This window comes from Triticum urartu, chromosome 3A (genome assembly GCF_056163025.1).
Source record: "Triticum urartu cultivar PI428250 chromosome 3A, HENAU_Tu73, whole genome shotgun sequence".
NCBI classification, from domain to species: Eukaryota; Viridiplantae; Streptophyta; class Magnoliopsida; order Poales; family Poaceae; genus Triticum; species Triticum urartu.
In genome coordinates this window covers 688,793,478-688,812,859 of record NC_141875.1, presented here as the reverse complement: position 1 = coordinate 688,812,859, position 19,382 = coordinate 688,793,478, and the positions used below count along the sequence as shown (strand labels likewise).

Here is a 19,382-nt window from a genome sequence, read left to right as displayed (position 1 = left end):
TCGGCTTTTCTTTTCGAACGCCAAACAGAGCATCAGGGGCTACTGTCTATGCGGTAATATCTTTACATATTTTTTACTTACCTCGAAGCCTGTTAGAAGGCTAGCACAAGCTTCAGTCAGTCCGCTTTTGGCGGACCGAACCTTCTGGACCACCGTACTCATGATGGTACGGTGCTCCTCGTCGATGGAGGCGCCCTTAAGCACCTCCAGCAGACTGTCCGGCGCCTCTGGTTGGACGGAGGACGCCGGCTCAATAGGCTTGCTCCTCTTGGCAGGAGTTCGCCTGCCGCAGTCCGGAACCGATGATGATTCTGGCGCGGTGTCCGGCTTAAAGCCGGACTTGGAGCCCTGGGGGGTCTTGTCCCCTCTACTCATGGAGTCCGGGAGGTCGCCTCGCGGCTCCTCCTGGACCGCCTCCTCTTGCCCCGGAGCTTGTCGCGACGCCACTTCGGCGTCATCCGCAGCACAGGGGGAGGCAGCGGGCGGAACTGAATTCACGTCCGATGAATCCAGGGAGCCGCTCGACGTCTCGTCGATCCCGTCCTTGGGCGGGCTGCATGATTACATTCGACATTAGGGAAAGCTGTGCAACAAAAGGAATATCATGAGTTACTCTGGTATCCGAACACTTACGATTTCGCCAGATGCTTGGCCCTGTCCGGCCACTCCTCTTCGTCCTCGTCGGCGTCGGGGGCGTAGTCCGGCGGAGGGGTTTTCCTCTTTTTGGACCCGTCGGCCTCCCCTACTGGGGCGGCCTTCCTCTTCTTTCCTCCCCCCGCTGGAGGGGGAGAGGTTTCTTCTTCCTCCTCCTTGTCTTCACGGGAGGAGTGCGTCTCGGACTCATCGGACGACGAGTCCGACACCACCATATGCCGGGAACTCTTTCGAGTCCCCGTGGCCTTCTTCTTCTTGGCCTTCTTCTCCGGCACCACATAAGGTGCCGGAACCAGCAGCTTCACTAGGAGAGCAGGGGCTGGGTCTTCGGGCAAGGGAGCCGGACAGTTAATCAGTCCGGATTTCGCCTGCCTATCCTGTCAAAGGTGAGGGAGTTTAGATCCCGCATAGAGTCAAACTATGAAGAAAACTTAACATCCTGTAAAAGGTGAAAATATTTTACCTCGCCAGCAGGACGCTGCGAGCTGAATCCGCGGTCTTCGGAGGCGGATGTGGGAGCCTCGGCGCCTTTGTTTAGCCCCTTCTAGACATCTTCGTACGTCGTGTCGAAAAGCCTGCTCAGAGTTCGGTGCTGCGCCGGGTTGAACTCCCACAAATTGAAGTCCCGTTCTTGACACGGAAGGATCCGGCGGACGAGCATGACCTGGACTACGTTAACAAGCTTGAGCTGCTTGTTCACTAGTGACTGGATGCATTTTTGCAGTCCGGTCACCTCTTCTTCGTCGCCCCACGACAAGCCCGTCTCCTTCCAGGACGTGAGCCGCGTAGGGGGTCCGGATCGGAATTCAGGGGCTGCGATCCACTTCGGATTGCGTGGCTCGGTGATGTAAAACCACCCTGACTGCCACCCCTTCAAGATCTCCACAAAGGAGCCCTCGAGCCATAGGATGTTGGCTATTTTACCCGCCATGGCACCTCCGCACTCCACCTGGTTGCCGCGCACCACCTTTGGCTTGACGTTGAAGGTCTTGAGCCAGAGGCCGAAATGGGGGTGGATGCAGAGGAAAGCCTCGCACACGACGATAAACGCCGAGATATTGAGGATGAAGTTCGGGGCCAGATCGTGGAAATCTAGGCCATAGTAGAACATGAGCCCGTGGAAAAATGGGTGGAGAGGAAAACCCAGTCCGCGGAGGAAGTGGGGAAGAAATACTACCCTCTCATGGGGCCTTGGGGTGGGGAGGAGCTGCCCCTCCTCAGGAAGCCGGTGCGCGATGTCTTTGGACAGGTATCCGGCCTTCCTTAGCCTTTTGACATGGCCCTCCGTGACGGAGGAGACCATCCACTTGCCTCCCGCTCCGGACATTGTTGGAGAAGGTTGAGGTAGGAAGTGCGGGTTTGGGCGCTGGAGCTCGGGTGCGCAGAAGATGGATAGGCAAAGGAGGAAGAAGGCGTAGGTAAAAAGGTGGATCCTTATCCCCTTATATGAGCGGATGCGACTATGCGTCCCCACCAGCCTAGTAAAACTCGCTTGCCTCCCAAGTGCCGTGATAAATGGCGCGGTTGGGTTACCCACGTCCGTATTGATGAGAATCCCGTAAATGGGGACACGATCTCTGCTTTGACAAGACGTGCCAAGAAAACCGCCTCGCGAAACACGCTGAGGTGGAAAAGTGAAAACGATTTGAATAAAGGCTTGGCCGTAGTGTGATGTCGCGCTGCGGAATACGTCAGCATTAGATTTGTGTTAATATTATTCTCTCTGTGGCAATACGTGGAAACTTATTTTGCAGAGCCGGACACTACTCTTGGTGTTTACAAACTTTTATGAAGAATCTGGAGGAGGAACCCGCCTTGCAATGCCGAAGACAATCTGCGCGCCGGACTCGTTGTCATTGAAGTCTGGTTCAGGGGCTACTGAGGGAGTCCTGGATTAGGGGGTGTTCGGGTAGCCGGACTATACCTTCAGCCGGACTCCAGGACTATGAAGATACAAGATTGAAGACTTCGTCCCGTGTTCGGATGGGACTTTCCTTGGCGTGGAAGGCAAGCTTGGCGATGCGGATATTCAAGATCTCCTACCATTGTAACCGACTCTGTGTAACCCTAACCCTCTCCGGTGTCTATATAAACCGGAGGGTTTTAGTCCATAGGACAACTTTATCATACAACAATCATACCGTAAGCTAGCTTCTAGGGTTTAGCCTCCTTAATCTCGTGGTAGATCTACTCTTGTACTACCCATATCATCAATATTAATCAAGCAGGACGTAGGGTTTTACCTCCATCAAGAGGGCCCGAACCTGGGTAAAACATCGTGTTCCTTGCCTCCTGTTACCATCCGGCCTAGACGCACAGTTCGGGACCCCCTACCCGAGATCCGCCGGTTTTGACACCGACAACGTGCCACCGACCATCGGGGTGGCGTTGAGGTCGATGGGCGCGGGCGCGGGCGTGGAAGGCGCGACCACGCTCATGTCAGGTGAGCACTCCCTGGAGAGGCGGGAGGCCTGCGGGTAGACGTGGAAGCCGGGGACCGGGTTGTAAGCCGACGCGCGGGGTGAGTCCGGCAGCACCATCCGAGGAAACGCCGACAAGGCGGTTCTGGCGGCGGCGACAGCGGCTTGGATGAGGATGTGCTGGCTAGGGTTTACCCCTAGCATGTAGAGCGCCTCCCTCGTTGCCGCTGCGACGCAGGCGTTGGTGAAGTCCTGCTGCGCGGCGACCTCATCCCTCGCGTCCGCGGGGTGTCTCCGGCCCTTCCTCTTGGCCGACTCCCTTCCCCGCTGTTCAGGCGTCAGCGCCTTCTTCGGCTTGGTCGCGGCGGCGGTCTTGCGTGGGGCATGAGGCTTGCCTTTCCCGGAGGGGGTGACGGCGCCAGACGAGGCGAGGGAGACGAGGCAGGTGGCGGCGTCGAGGTCGAGGTCGATGGCGTCCTCCATGGCTAGTTGGGGGGCGAGAGCGCGCGCGGGCGGGAGTGTTTTTGGGAAAAATGGAGGGAAATGGTGGTGGCTGTCACCGATCGACGGACCCGGGGAGAGGAGTAGGCGCGTGCCCGTCCGTCTCGTGTCTGCGGCGATGCAAATCCGGCTTAAAATTGGACTGGGAATGGATCGCCCGCGGACGCGGGCGGACAAAATGGGTCGCCTCATTGGAGTTGCTCTAAGGGGTCTCCCTACCATAGTGCATTGTTCGACCATGTAATTTGGTTTGTTGCTTTATTTATAAAGCGGGCGAAAACCTATTTTAAGATAAAATATGAGGCCAGTTGTTGCTGGACCATTCTAGGCCGGCTCCATGTGTCCAAAACAAAGCAAAGCAAAGGGGCGGCTCCAACCGGTCCCAGGCTTGAAAATCAATTTCCGCTTTTGTAAGACGCATACACTGTGAGAATACGGTCCAGTCTGCCTCCCCCCTCCGGACTAGATCTGGCTTCCTGGAAGAGACAGCCAGCTTGAGCTCCCCGTTCCGCACTCGCCGCCCACCAGACCCGGACCAGTGGCCGCCGCCATTGAGCTCCAGCCGGACCGATCCGCTCTTCAGGTTAGGCCTCGCCCGACTCATCGTTTCTTCTGCTCCTCCCCAAGATCCACTCTGCTTCTGCTTTTGGTCAGAGGAGCAAGTTATTACTTTTTTTTAGAACGGCTAGAGGAACAAGCGCGTCGAGAATCTCGGCTGTGGCCATCTCCGACGTGGGCGACGGCCCGACGACCATGCCCAAGACAGAGCAACAACCTCTTCCCTCTTGCTCTTGCTCTTGCAGCAAGAAACATTTTTCCTCCGTGTCCCTGTCTGGGCCCACACGTCATTTGTTTTAGGACGATTTTGCCCTCGGGTTGGTCGTTTCCCCTGGTCTGGTTCGACCCAGCCTTGCGTGCTCGAATGAAACGACCAAACACAGGAGGTGAAAGACGGCGCCGCCATCTCGCCGTGCTCTGCTTCCTTATCGGCGCACCGCCACCTCGCCGTGTCTCGAGTCCCGCCGCCTTGAGACCGCGCCCATATTTATTGTCGCTGATAAGTAGTTTTTCATTTTTCTGATATGTTCGACTCTTTTCTTCTTTGAGAAAACTGTGTACTGGCGAATTTCTGAAAGTACATTCCTCATTTGCATTTCCCTTTTATGTCCGGGACAAATTAAAGATTGAAGTACGAATTTCTACTCCCCCACACTGACTGACTGGATGTGGTAATTTATTTTTTGTTGTGTTTTTGAATTTACACTTGCAAAACTAAACTAAAATGACACAATATCTATTTTCAAGTGGTAGCAGTAGCATATCTACTACGGAGAAGGATTCTTGCTATTTTTCAAGTGTGTCGTACTAAAAGCTCCTGATTGCTTCAGCAAAAAGAAAAATATGATGAAACTACTCTGTCCAACAGGTACGTGGTCCGAGACACAGGAAATCTAGATGGGGAGTATCATGAAACTATATTACGAGTGGGAAATCCAGGTGCTTGTGCTCCTGAGCTTCATGCTACAAATGTTCCTCTTCTTCGCCGGCAGCCTTCGGCGGCGTGGCATCAACTCGTTTCTCAGGTTCTTCACTTGGATAGCTTATCTGGGCGCGGACTTAGTGGCAGTTTACACCCTGGGCTACCTCTCGCGCCATGAGGATGCCACCACCGGACTATCTTTCTTCTGGGCACCATTTCTTCTCATCCATCTTGGTGGGCAGGACACCATTACTGCTCTCGCCATGGAGGACAACAAGTTGTGGTTGAGACATTTACTGACTCTGTTTATGCAAGTTGTCCTAGCTTTATATGTTTTCTGGAAGTCCATTGACAAACACGGCGTGGAGCTTCTAGTTTCGGATGTCTTTGTGTTTGCTGCTGGAATTATCAAGTATGGAGAAAGGGTATGGTCTCTCAAGTGTGGGAGCTTTGAAACCCTCCAGGGTTCCACTGGACAACAGTACAAGCAACAGGTGCCGGGAGAGGTTGCCGAGGATCCCTATTCTCACATTGTTTGCGCTGTCCTGCATCGTATGCCACGTGTCTTTCGAATCTTTACAGCACGATCAGGTGATAGCGGTAACGTTATCCAACAAACCCCAAGCAATTGGGTGAAGCGGATGAGGCTCGAGCTTGGCATGATGTACGATGATCTGTATACTAAGTCCTGTGTGCTCAGGACAAGGAGTGGCATCATATTGCGATGCATCTCTCAGGTGTCTGTTCTGGTTGCCTTGGTGCTCTTCCTCACGAGCGACAAACGGAGGTACAATAGAGCCGACATTGCAATCACCTGGTCGCTCTTCGTAGGATGCTTTTTGTTGGAAGTATGTGCCACGTTTATTTTGATAATGTCACCATGGTCCTGGGCGTGGTTGAAGATGCGAAGGTGCGGCATGCTTGCAAAGTTGTCCTGGTTTCTCCTGTGCAGTGGCATTGGATGGCCAGAGAGGAAGCCATATCTAAATTCAATTGGGCAATACAACTTCCACAGGTGGTTGGATTCAGGCAGCGACCAGCCAAGGTCATATAGTCGACGAGCAATGACCACGGTGATCAAAAGCTTGGTGAATTTGGTTGGTGTCAAAGAGGATAAAATGTTGTTCTGGATGAGCAGGTTGTTAGACACCGAGCACGTGGAGGCAGATAAGGAGACGATGGAGTGTGTTGTCAAGGGAATTACTGACTTCCATGCTGAAATCAACAGAGATCCCCGGCAGTGGCCAAAACTTGGCGGCATAGTGCAAGAGCTACAAGACATTCGTGAAGATTTTGGTGGAAAGGTTGCTTTAGTGCATTTTATCACAGAGGCACACTTGAGGAAATATCCTCTTCATCCTCCTTCGGACATGGAGACAGACACAGGTACCAGCTGCAGTGTCTTGGTGGAAGTATGCCGGAAACTATCCAACTACATGGCATACCTTTTGGTTACCCACCCTTCGCTGTTGCCGCTCAATGACAGCGCCTTATATACGCTGGAGAAAATGGCACACTTGTTTCCACATCTTATAGATGAGCAGCAGGATTCTGAAGGTTTCTTCAGCATCGAGCCAAGCATGGAAACACTGCAGGAGTTGGTAGACATATGGACCAAGCTGCTCATCTATGCGGCCACCAAGTCCCGGCCGGAGCTGCACGCGGCGCACTTGGCCAGAGGAGGGGAGCTTATCACCTTCGCCTGGCTGTTCTTGAGCCACAACTTTTTGGGAGATTCCGAGGTGATCAAGGTGCAGCTTACCAATGCCAATCAAAGAGGGACGATAGCATACGTCTTCGGAAATCCTGCACCAAGATAAGAGCACCAGATCCTACACAAGCCCTGCAGAGTGCAGACTCCTCTGTTCTTCATTAGATTTGATTTTACTCCTCTTCTGTTTGCGCCTGGCGTATGTCACGACGCAAAACAGTACTGAAGTTTATACAGTACCGCAGCTGACATCTAGAGGTATGTGACATTTAATTTTTTGCATTAATGGCATCACTTCAAAACTGATGTATTTGAGTGAATAGGCAGTGCAAAAATACCATCCGCTGTATTACTACATTCCTTTGTTGTGGTAGCATCATTTATACACTGCAGCTACAATTGGGATGCTTAGCTGTTACTGTACTAACTGAAGCCAGAAAAAGAACTTAATCTATCCATGTGGGTAGAACAGGAACTGAGAAGCCAAAAAAAAAAGGCTACTGCGAGGTAAGTCATAACATATTTGTATGGAGCAGTAGCTTTCAAGACTGCTTCTGAGACTTCATAATTCACAAACTTATGATAGTATGCTTCAACAAGCAATTCAGGCTCAAAGTTTATAACCCACCCTAACTAATTAACACGGCTATGTGTGAAATGATCCCAAATAGCGCAACTACTGTTCTTTCCAAATAGCGTCACATTCTCTGGCTGTTGTGAGATCAACAAATTCCATAGTATGATCAAATATGGTAACTAAGAGTTTCCGTTTGAACCCTCAGAAGCTGCTAGGTGACAAAAGTCTAAAACACTGGAATAGAGTAAGTATCATCCTCACAAACTTGTTCCATTTTTCTCTATCTCAAGAAAAGCATCATCATGTCCCTGGCAATCACAAATAATTCTAAGACCACCATAGTACTCCAAATTACAGAACAGTTCTGCAACTTATGACTGGATCTTCGAAGTCAGGTCACTATTAGGAGGAGCTTATAACATGGCTGAATCTTTTTGTAGTCAGCTCATTATCAGGAGTAGCTGCAAGACATGATTTGTGATGGTGAGGGTATAGTGGCAGACTTCATCTATCCAGAGCTGAGACGGAGCTCACTAGTTAAGGCTACATTACAATTGGCTGTTAAGGTGGAAGATGAGTGAATACACATGAATGACAAGCAAATCAGTATCAGCAGCACAACCCCTCAGAGAAAAAGCAGAGGTTTGACACGTCATCGGCAACTTAGGCATAGGGGCACATGTATTAATTACTCACTCCTGATAATCATGAAGGACTTGGACATGTTAATCTCTGAGAAAAAGATACATGTATGCATTTTTGTTGTCATGTATGCACGTATGTATGTTTGCATCTGAAGCTAGATCGTCATGGAATCAAATGCAGTTGTCGGGTTACGTTAGTACTATAGTAGTATTCGTTGATTTCCGTTGCAGCACCATCAATGTATTCGATGTTAGAAGTATAATTGTGCTTAAGATAGAGAAGAGTTAGAGATAGAATATGTTTAAACATGTACGACTTGCCATCTACTTCAAGTCTTTTTTCCTTCACATTGTACTCCTATCTATACCCCATATGAGTGCCAGATCAATACAACACAATAAAGATATTTGGCATTCTATATTTTCTATATTTGAAACATACACATGGCAGCTTAAAAGGGATGCAGGGTGCAGTTGGCTCACTGACAGGTGGGCCAACCTGCTTTTGGGCCCACATGTCAGTGAGCCAACTGCTTCCTGCAGTACGTTAGACAAGCCACCTCGTCTGATGTTTGATGACCAGAGTGAGCTCCTCAAGCTGCAGTGGAATAGCGATCCATGGAGCTAGCTAGCGCGTTGTGCTCTAGAACCGTATTTAAGTACGAAGAACCGGTGTAATTCATGGACGTACACTAATTAATGGCTACCTGGCACTCACATATAATTAAAGCCATAGCTAGAGTTTACTAAAAGTTTTCAGAGCATCATTTCTGTTTAAAGAAGAGATCGACAGAGAACAACTAATACAAAGTATTCCCTCTGTAAACTAATATAAGAGCATTTAGATTACTAAAATAGTGATCTAAACACTCTTATATTACTTTACGGAGGGAGTAACAAAGATGTAAAGTGAACCATCAGTCTTTATTGATGATGTTGATAGTTATACATGGGAAACAGAAGCGTTGGGAAAGGCGTGATGAGCAATCATCACGATTGTCCCAAAGAGGCAATTGTCATATGGTTCCTATTAAGCGGGGATTAACCCACTAATTAACACTAGTTATTTTTTGCAAGAATTAACACTACTTAATTAACCCTAACAATTTCATTGTACCCAGGCCGGGTCCAGCAAAACATACTCCCCCGGCAAGATTGATCCGGCGGATGCTGGGCCACGGTGAAGACGAGATCAATTCGCCATGCTTTTGGTTTCCTCTAATATCCCAAGGAACCAACTAAATGAAAATCTCAAGTGCTTCTCTTTTCTAGCCAAAAGGTACTCAACTCTGAATCAATCGTCGAGAAGCCTTGGCTTATATAGATGTGGAGATGGATCATGCATGTTAAGCTCCTTCACATCTTTATTGCCACACCAAGACATGTGCAGCTTGCAAAGAAATGCCAAATTGACAGGTTCTAGGCAATTTTTCTATAGTTTTTTTTTGCGCATGCTGTCGCCCCACTGCTGTGATCACTTGATCACAAGAACACTACTTTTCGCCCAAGCGAGTTGGCTCCTCCACGAACCAACCAGGAAAAATCGACGCTACAAAGCACACACCGAGGGGGGGAAACACAATAGCCACGGTGACACTCGCGAGTTACGATAGCTTCCCTGAGAGAGCTGGGCGTAAACTTGGAGGGGACGAGCCACTCTGTTGGTTCCGCTTGGATTATGAGTGAAAATAACATGACCAAGACGCGTTTATTATGGGGTAGCACTCTGCTGGACATGGAGTTTCTTAGCTCCAGCTCATATGAGCTTGGATAACAGTAAAATCATAAAAAAAAGGTCAAATTTCTTAGCAAATAATGTACTCCCTCCGTAAACTAATATAAGAGCGTTTAGATCACTATTTAACGCTCTTATATTAGTTTACGGAGGGAGTATAAGTCTAATGTTGTCAATGCTCGCAAAGTTTCATCGTGAAATGACATTGGTAGAAGACATGGCAAAAAAGTCGATGCTGCAGAAATGTCATTTCCAAAAGCATTTTGGAGTGAAGATTTTGCTTTTTTTTTTCTTCACGGCTTCTACAAATGTCATTTCACATTGAAATTTGACAACCACCCAAAACATTTTTTAGTTATTTTTTTTGTTTTACTGTTTATCCTGACCTCATTTGAGCTCGGGACGGAAAGAGTACTTTTGCACTCTGCTCTTCTCTCTCTTTTTTTAGAAGTGGTACGTGCGAGTTTACTCGAATCACAACATCCGGGCTCGATCCCACGAGCTCAGCGCACCGGCCCACGAGGAAACCGGACCGAAAGAGCACCGGTCCGTCCATGTAACCAGCCCACCAACCCGAACGACCGCACCACCGTTATCCACTATCCGGCTCGCTCAACCGACCGAGCCGCACACGGACCCGGCCCGGACCCGATGTCGCTGGTCGCCTACGACGCCTCCTCCGACGAGGACGAAGCCGGCGACCCTCCCGCCGCAGCCGCCGCCCCCGCCCCCGCCCCGGCCCCTCCTCCCCGCCCCGCCCCCACCGTCGGGCCGCAGCCGAGGCCTCCGTCGCCCTCGCCGCCCGCGCGCGCCGCGCCCCGGCCTGCCGCGCCGCCGCCCGCCCCCAGCCAGTAAGCCCCCCGTGCCGCCTCTCTCTCTAGGGTTTCGATTGCAGTGATGGGGATCGATGGGGGGTTGTCGATTTGGGCATTGCTTACCGGAGGCCGTGACTGCGCCTGCTGGATTTGGACTTAGATTTTGACTTCCTGATGTCGTGGGTGGGTGGCCACCGAGTAGAAAGAACTGTGTGGATGTACCAAATCAGCCACAGTAGCCAACCATCTAGCAGCACAAGTCAGGGCTGTACCTATCTTGTATGTGCTGATGGAGGCTTTATTTGAACAATCTAGCAGCACAGTAGCGAACCATCGAGCAGGCACGCTCATGCTGCGTTCAGTTGCTCCCTACTGGTGGGGATCTTGCAGCTTCAGAACCCAGAGGAGCGTCCTGTGACGTTATAGAAATTTGCAACTCCTATGCTGAATTACTGACACATGAAACCAGAATTTGTTTCTGTTAAGTGTTGTGTTCCTGTTAATCTGTTATGACGATTCCTTCCCTACCTGGTGTGCAACCCTGTGTTTGTTTGTATAGGGAAAATTATTTCATGGAGCACTCCTGGATGATGATTATAAAGATACTTTCCTTCTTAAATTTCAAGAAACTGAATTGATAGTTTTATAATTTTGTTGGATATAGAGAACCTTGAACTAAATGTGCTAATAGGTTGCAGCCATAAATGTATTTGTGGTGTGCTTCCCTCACAATTAAATGGCCTTTTCTTACAACTTAATGTCTTAATATAATTTAATTTCTCAACCAGTGATTCACTGAACACATGCCTTTTGCGCTCCTCTTGTTGTAGTACGGTGCCTGAACTTTAGTTGACAGAGATCATGGTTTTAGTGTTTGACAAGCTGCAGTTGCTTGTTCATGGTTGCCCCTTGTGAGAATCATGTGTGGGACATTTCCGTGTATGTACAATTCTTTCTCTGTTTGAATGTGCATGCACAGTTTGCTAAATATAACCTTGCAGGATTCATTTAGGCAGGCTGTTTGGCTTAACTTTCCTCTTGAGTCTTATAATCTATGCCATTACACATTCGTGCTTGATTCACAAAAGTCTCTGCAACTTCCTAGCCATTTCATGTGCTGAAACTGAATTTTGCCTTCAGCTGATGTCCATGTATTTATTTACATGTATTTGTATCTCCTTGCTGTATCTCACATTAATGACTTGTATATATTTCGTTGGCCTTTCTTTGTAGGTTCTGCCATGCTATCTGAGTTCTTAAGCTGATATTCTGTGTTTTTGTTGTCCAGGAATGTCTCCCTGCCCATGCTATCTGAGTTCTTAAGCTGATATTCTGTTTTTTTATTGTCCAGGAATGTCTCCCTGCCCGCACCATCATTTGACCTACCAGACATTGCAGATCTTTTTGAATCCCCCTCTCTTCCCAACAGAGGTTCTGCTGGTATGGTGGGAAGTTCATCAAGGAAAAGAGAATCAAATGGATCAGCTATTCAAGATCCACGTAGTAAATTTCCGAGGGCCCAGTCAGCACAATCTCGTGGTACCAGGAATTCTGCTGCGAGCACATTAGTTCCACCACAGCTTAGTGGAAGGTTAGTCCTGTTTTCATCTACTTAAATAGATAGATGTTGTGACCCACAATCCATGTTTCGAGTGAACTCAGGCTAGTGTTATATATTTCAGCATTTGATGCCCCTGAATAATGTTTTCCCTTTCGGTTTTGCCAGGAGTAACGTTGTTACTGAAGATATGGGCAAACTATTTGTGGCAAGACGCAAAGATTAGATCTAAGTGCCACTTTATTAACCTCTACCTGGATCCAAATGACACATCTATTGGCTCCCATGGACAGACATGATGATTGACGGATGATCGTAACTCGAGAGATTGGACATGCTCTTTTCTGTGACATCTGTTTGATGCCTGTTTCTTTGGTGTTCACCTGCAAGCAGTGAGCATGTACCTCTTTTTAGGACAATCGGGTATCATTCTCCTCTGCAAGGAGAAGCTAGATGTGTTGCTTATCATTTGTTTAGTAGCAAGTTGATGGATTATCAAGAGAATGTAGCTTTCATTTGAAAAATAGAGATGTATGATTCATCAGCGCTGAATGGTACCAAAACCTATAGTTCGTACGGTCTGATACGTTGTGTAATACTACTACAAATCCCCAAATCTTTCAAACATATTACTCCAATGACACATAATAATCTACCTGAAATTTACAACCTAGATGCAGAACACATCTACGACTATGAACAAGCAAAAACCTAGAGTGAAGGATTGACGGCTTGGCCGGCGAACACTACAACGCCGGTGAGCTCCTCCTTGATCAAGAACATGAAGGGGTGGTCGGCGACGAAGTCCACGTAGTTGACCGGCCTGCTCCAGCCCGCCGAACAACTACCAAAGATGCCAACGATGGGTCCCTTCTTCGTTCACCTCCACGAAGGACTCGTGATAGAGACTTGGGACACGTAGAACGGCAGCCTCGGCGGCTTCATGTGTTCCAAATCCAGCAACTCGGAGAAGTCGGCCGCGGTGCTGAACGTCAGGCGCAGCCCGAGGCTCTGCAGCATCCCGCTCGCCTCCGTCTTGTACGATATGGTGAACTTTGGCACCTTGAAGACGCCCACGGCGACGGTGCTCCTCAGCGCCATGGAGTCCGCCTCGAGCTGCTCCGGGCTGGAGGCCCAGCCTGTGCAGCATGGCCTGCAGGCCATGCCGCTCGTTCGGGAGGTAGACGTACATGGCGAACCGCCGCCGGTGCTCGCCGCTGCCGCACGCGTACGTAGAGGAGTTTCAGGACCTTGTAGTCGGGACGGCAGGCGATGTACTGCCGCTCGCCGCTCGACATGAACGGCACGCGGACTTGGCCCTCGCCGCCGGCGGGCTGCAGGTAGAAGAAGGCGTCATGCCGCCTGAGCCGGGCGTCGAACGTGCTCTCTCATATGCCCTTGAAGTAGAGCGCGTTCCCGAGGATGGCCGCCGTGTCATACCCCACGGAGCCCTGAGCCCCTGAGGCAGGAATTCCTTGATCCGGCCCGCCGTCGCCGCCTCGAACCACTGGTTGATCTCGCGCCTCGCTTCCTCCGGCTGGAAAAAAGATCGATCAAGAAACTCAGACGAGCACATAAGCATCCGTGCCCCGGTGCCCGTGCATGAGTCCAAGAGGTCAAAGGGAAGGTGAGTTGTCATGGTCGTGAAGGATGCCTGGCGCGCCTGGGCGCGGTAGTGCTGGGCGACGACGCGGGCGTAGTCGGCCTTGAGGGGCGCTGCCGCGGCGTCGACCCAGACGGCGTTGGCGAACTGCACCTTCGGCCCGCCGTCGCGGTCGCTGCTGGCGGTGAACACGTGCGACGCGAGCAGCGCGTGGGCGCGGCCGCCGGCGGGGCCGCCGAGGAGCGCCAGCGCGGCGTGGATGGAGAGCGGGACACGGCCAGGTTCTTGCCGCCGGCGTCGGGCTCGGCCGCGAGGTGCTGGAGCACGCGCATCCCGAAGGCCGTCTCGGACCGGCCGGCCTCCGCGAGCTCCATCGTGGGTCTGTCGTCGGTGGTGGCCTGGGGTTTGGGTTTTGTAGGGAAGGTGACGCGCGCGTGTTGGACGCGGAGATTACGCCGCGTCGCGTTCATATGACGCTTCCGATCCTCTTATTTTGGTCCATGTCACGTGTGTTTAGTCCGTTGTACGTACCGTACCTTCGCTGTAGTTTATTTTGGTCCATGTCACGCTAGGCAAGCTACTTTTGTTGTATCTAGCTTTCCGCCGCCAGGGACTCACGCTCCACCGCCCGTTCTCCGGCGACTCCCCTCTGTCGACGACCTCGGTCATTGGCGGTGAGGGGGTCGCCGGACCCGTGTGTGGATAGGGTTTAAGCCAAAGTAGCTGAGTTTTTTAGGTGATTCATTACCTTGGCTTCGGCGACGGCGATGTTGACACTAAATAAAATTTCTTCAGATCCTACTTCGATGAGACGATTGGTCTTATCGTTGGGGATGCATTTGGAATCCAGTCTGTTCAAGCAAGCATGGTGTGGCGGTGGCGGCATCCTTGTGGTGGACATGTGTCCTCGGGCTCCGTCATTGCGACAACGTCTGCTCCAGCGTCGGCGCGGAGCTTGAGAGGTAGTCCAGGAGCGGATGCAGATTGTGCCCTGCATCAACGACATCTGAGAGACAGAAGGTGTGCTGGGTTCGTGGTTGATGGATGGCAGGTGCAGTCTCCTCCTTCGGTGTCTTATTCGTGGTGGGGTGTCAGATTTGGAGTTTGATGGCATGTCCCGGTGTTGCCCTGGTCTGATTCGTTCAACGACAATGGCTTCACTTTTGGGAAGACACCTTGAAGGTCCGCAAAGCTGCATATCAGCAATGGAGCCGCGTCGAGCTCAGGTGAGGAGGTGATCCGTCATTCTATTCTTCGCTGTGGCTACTGTGTTTGTGCCGGAGGCAGATGATGGACGTTGGTGTCAAACTAAGAGAAGTTCTGCTATCATTTCAGTTTTGTCATGTCGGTCTTTATGTGATTTGTACTTTGATCTTTTTCATATGAATGAGAAACAACGTATTACATGCGAAAAAGCTACTTTTGCTGTTGTACCCGCTGCTTAAGGGAAATAAAAAGAAGGAACTATGATTTGTTGCAATTACAACAAAGGTCTTCTTGCTGTGGCGACGAAAATCACAAGATGGAGATGTTTTTGCAACAAGGGTTCTAGTGCGATTGCAACAGGGCTCTTGTTGCAATGGAGTTGGCGGCCGCAAGCCGAAGGTGTTTCCACAACTGAATCTTCACTAGTAGAAAAAGGGTCAAACGTAAAGCACATTAGTGCCGGTTTGTATTTGAGCCGGCACTAATGTGTACATTAGTGCCGGTTCGTGGCGGCGATCAATAGTACCGGTTCGTGGCGAACCTTTAGTACCGGTTCATGCCACGAACCGGTACTAAAGAGGCTGTGTCATCCTGCGGTCAGGCTATGGCCCCACCATCACCATTTAGTGCCGGTTCGTATCACGAACCGGTACTAATGAGGTTATGGCAAGCTGTTTTTAGTCCCACCTCGCCAAGAGAGAGGCAGTATGAGCGGTTTATAAGCCGTGAGTGCACAGACAATGACGAAGAGTTGTAATACTCACCTACATGTTGATTAGCTTCAAGCCTTGCGGAATAGCATAGATTGCACTGAGCTATGTGCAGTGGCTTAGTGCAATCTACACTATTCCGAATGGCTTGAAGTAAATTAACCAGCATTGCACCTCTTTTTTATTTTTAATAACTTATTTAAATTCCGGACTTCTTTTGTGTTCAGTATGCAGCATTTAAAACTTGTTATGCCTCAAGGTTGTTGTGGTTTGGAAATTATGGATTTGACAACCATGAATCATAGCTTTTTGTGTAAGTGACTTGGGAAACTCAAGTTTAGCAAACTCTATTGACTAGTAGAAAAACGGTCAAATGTGAAGCACATTATAGTGCCGGTTTGAATTTGAGCCGGCACGAATGTGACCATTAGTGCCGATTCCAACGGCTAGGCGGGCTGCTACCATTAGTACCGGTTCGTTGCCAATCTTTAGCACCGGTTCGTGGCACGAACCGATACTAATGTGCATCCCACCAATTAGGAAGAATCACACGGATCGTGTGTTTCTTTCTAGCTCTTGCGAGTCGTTGGATCAAGGGTGTGTTTCTTCCTAGCTCATGTGAGTCGTTGGATCGAAACTACCACAATCACTTTGTGAGCCAGACGACCCTATATATAGCCCATCTCTCGCCTTCCCTGCATAAGTCTTTCAATTCATCGACTACATACATCTACCAGTTCATCGACTACATACATCTACCAGTTCATCGACTGAATACAAATCATTCGGATTCGCCATCATACGCCCAACCGTGCATTTGATATGCATATATATGCATCACGAGCCACGGTAGGGCTGTATGATGGCGATACCGATTGGTTTGTTCTAGATCCGACATAAAAGGTTTGATACAACTTCTTTTTTGTGACATAAGATCTAACATTGTTGCTTCTAGTAGTTCTCTTGATTCCACTAATGATTCTCTTAGCCAAGTTACACTTGAGCAAGAAAATAGCTTATTGAAGGGAATTATAGAGAAAGGAGTGTACAAAAGCCTTGCCGGGAGTAAGCAATTCGAGGAAATTGTGCGCAAGCAAGGAAGGCACCGGAAGAATCAAGGTGTTGGTTTTGAACGAAAGTTTAATGCCAATGGAGTTGAGTGGGAAGAAGATCACTACCCCAAGACAAAGTTTGTTCCTCAACAAGAGAAGTATCCTACTTCCTTCAAGGGGACACAAGCTCAAGATGATCTTCCACCACAAGACTACAAGCAAAAAGGCAAGGACAAGCTTCAAGAGGAAATTGATGAGGTTATGGCAAGTTGTTTTTAGTCCCACCTCGCCAAGAGAGAGGCAGTATGAGCGGTTTATAAGCCGTGAGTGCACAGACAATGACGAAGAGTTGCAATGCTCATCTACATGTTGATTAGCTTCAAACCTTGCGGAATAACATAGATTGCACTGAGCTATGTGCAGTGCAGTCTACACTATTCCGAATGGCTTGAAGCAAATTAACCAGCATTGCACCTCTGTTACATGGCCACTTCAATGTTTTTTAAACTTATTTGAACTCCGGACTTCTTTTGTGTTCAGTATGCAGCATTTAAAGCGACGTCATCAATTTCCAACATGTTCTGACATCATTTGTTGTTTTTCGGTCATTTACCTAATTGTTTAGAGAGCTAAATGACCGTGAAATTGAAAAAATCACTACAAAATGAATCCTGAAAATGTTGAAACTTGGCATGGTATCATCGTATCACCCGCATAGCATGCGCGAAAGAGTAGAGAGGGTCACGGCAAAAACTGGACGCACTTCGTGTACAAACTGGACAAACTCTTTCCGAGTATCAGGGTTTCGGACGAGAACTCATCTGTTACATGGCCACTTCAATGTTTTTTAAACTTATTTGAACTCCGGACTTCTTTTGTGTTCAGTATGCAGCATTTAAAGCGACGTCATCAATTTCCAACATGTTCTGACATCATTTGTTGTTTTTCGGTCATTTACCTAATTGTTTAGAGAGCTAAATGACCGTGAAATTGAAAATCACTACAAAATGAATTCTGAAAATGTTGAAACTTGGCATGGTATCATCGTATCACCCGCATAGCATGCGCGAAAGAGTAGAGAGGGTCACGACAAATAAATAATGCAGAAAAGAAAAAACTATATAAAAAACTACTCAAAAATAAATAAAAGAAAATAAGTAATGCAGAAAAGAAAAAACTATATAAAAAATTTGTTGGCGCACTGCCCTGTGGGTCTACCAGACCTAGGGTGTGCAAATGCAGGCCCAGAAGGGCCAGCAGACTCACAGGGCAGCGCGCCCTAATTAATTAGGCCTAGAAGCCTGCTATATAGAGGAGTTCGAAGAGGTAGCCGCGGCTGGGTTTATAAACCAGTGCGGCTGCCCTTCGCCGGACGAGGTGGGACTAAATTTTGGGGTGGCAGCGCAAACTCTAAATACAGCAAAAAACAACTAAAAATAAATAAAACAAAATAAATAAAGCAGAAAAGAAAAAACTAAATGAAAAAAGCCCACCTACTGGGCCACAGAGGCCTGCATACGACTAGAAACCCAACCTGTTGTTGGGCCAGGATGCAGGCCCGCAAGCCCAATAGGCCCCACAGGGCAGAGTAGAAGAGGTAGGTCCAGAAGGCCTGCTTTAGAGAGGAGCTCGAGACAGCAGCGGCGGCGGGGCTTATAAGCAGGTGTGTGCGCCCTTCGGCTAGCGAGGTGGGACTAAATTTCTGCGCCCCTCGCCTGGCAGCGCACACCCTTTAGTACCGGTTGGAGCCACCAACCGGTACTAAAGGCCTCCCCTTTAGTACCGGTTGGTGGCTCCAACCGGTACTAAAAGCCTTCGTTTCCCGCCGCTTGGCCTGGGGAAAATAGGCCTTTAGTACCGGTTGGAGCCACGAACCGGTACTAAAGGCCAATCCTATATATATAGCACTTACGAAAATTTCAGTTTCAACTCCGCACTTCGTCTCCAACCTCCGCCGCGCGCGCCGCTCGATCCCGTCGTCGCCGCCCGTCGCCCGTACCGTCGTCCGTCGTCATCGTCGCTGTCCCCGCCGCCGCCCGTCGTCGTCGTCGTCTCGCGCTGCCGCCCCGAACGCCGCCGCCGTCCGTCGTCATCGCCGCGGCCGTACGTCTCTCTCTCGCTCCCGCACACACATACACACACACACCGGCGCCCCCGCCCCGTACGCCGGCGCCCCCGCTCGTACGTACGGGGCGGCGGCATATGGGGCCGCACACACACACACATATACCACACACACACACGCATACACACACACATACACACATATACGTATATATACACACACATGCATACACACACACACAAATTTTTTTTACTTATTTTCTGTTTTTTAGAAAAGTTAATTAGATGATCGAATGTTAGATTAATGTCGAATGTTAGATGAATTAGCTAGCTAGATGGAAAAATTGTCGAACTAGAGATTAGAACTAGTTGAATAATTAATATAACTAGTTTATTTTTAATAAGAAAATTTAGGTATATGAGATTAGAACTAGTTGAATAATTAATATAACTAGTTTATTTTTAATAAGGAAATTTAGGTATATGAGATTAGAACTAGTTGAATAATTAATATAACTAGTTTATTCTTAGTAAGAAAATTTAGGTATATGAGATTAGAACTAGTTGAATAATTAATATAACTAGTTTATTTTTAGTAAGAAAATTTAGGTATATGAGATTAGAACTAGTTGAATAATTAATATAACTAGTT

The 19,382-nt window shown here is 49.0% G+C and overlaps 2 protein-coding genes and 1 pseudogene across 3 annotated transcripts; 2 read left to right on the top strand and 1 right to left on the bottom strand.

Moving 5' to 3' along the window:
* The first annotated feature begins 3,932 nt into the window (after positions 1 to 3,932).
* On the top strand, positions 3,933 to 8,334 carry LOC125549251 (uncharacterized). Of its 2 annotated transcripts, XR_015598987.1 has the most exons (3): positions 3,933 to 4,158; positions 5,002 to 7,024; positions 7,784 to 8,334. XR_015598987.1 is itself a non-coding variant. In XM_048712707.2 (2 exons), exon 2 carries the CDS (start codon positions 5,031 to 5,033, stop codon positions 6,873 to 6,875), a length of 1,845 nt encoding a protein of 614 aa, XP_048568664.2. In that variant the 5' UTR covers positions 3,933 to 4,158; positions 5,002 to 5,030; the 3' UTR covers positions 6,876 to 7,177. The 2 variants fall into 2 exon arrangements, 1 of the variants encoding a protein (XP_048568664.2); XM_048712707.2 differs by lacking the exon at positions 7,784 to 8,334 and having other exon boundaries at positions 5,002 to 7,177.
* A 2,024-nt stretch (positions 8,335 to 10,358) lies between these two features.
* LOC125549250 (uncharacterized) lies at positions 10,359 to 12,639 on the top strand. Its single transcript, XM_048712706.2, has 3 exons — positions 10,359 to 10,573; positions 11,889 to 12,128; positions 12,264 to 12,639. Exons 1-3 carry the CDS (start codon positions 10,374 to 10,376, stop codon positions 12,319 to 12,321), a joined length of 498 nt encoding a protein of 165 aa, XP_048568663.2. The 5' UTR covers positions 10,359 to 10,373; the 3' UTR covers positions 12,322 to 12,639.
* Positions 12,640 to 12,713: 74 nt separating this feature from the next.
* On the bottom strand, positions 12,714 to 14,295 carry LOC125547206 (serpin-Z1 pseudogene; annotated as a pseudogene).
* Positions 14,296 to 19,382: the final 5,087 nt, after the last annotated feature.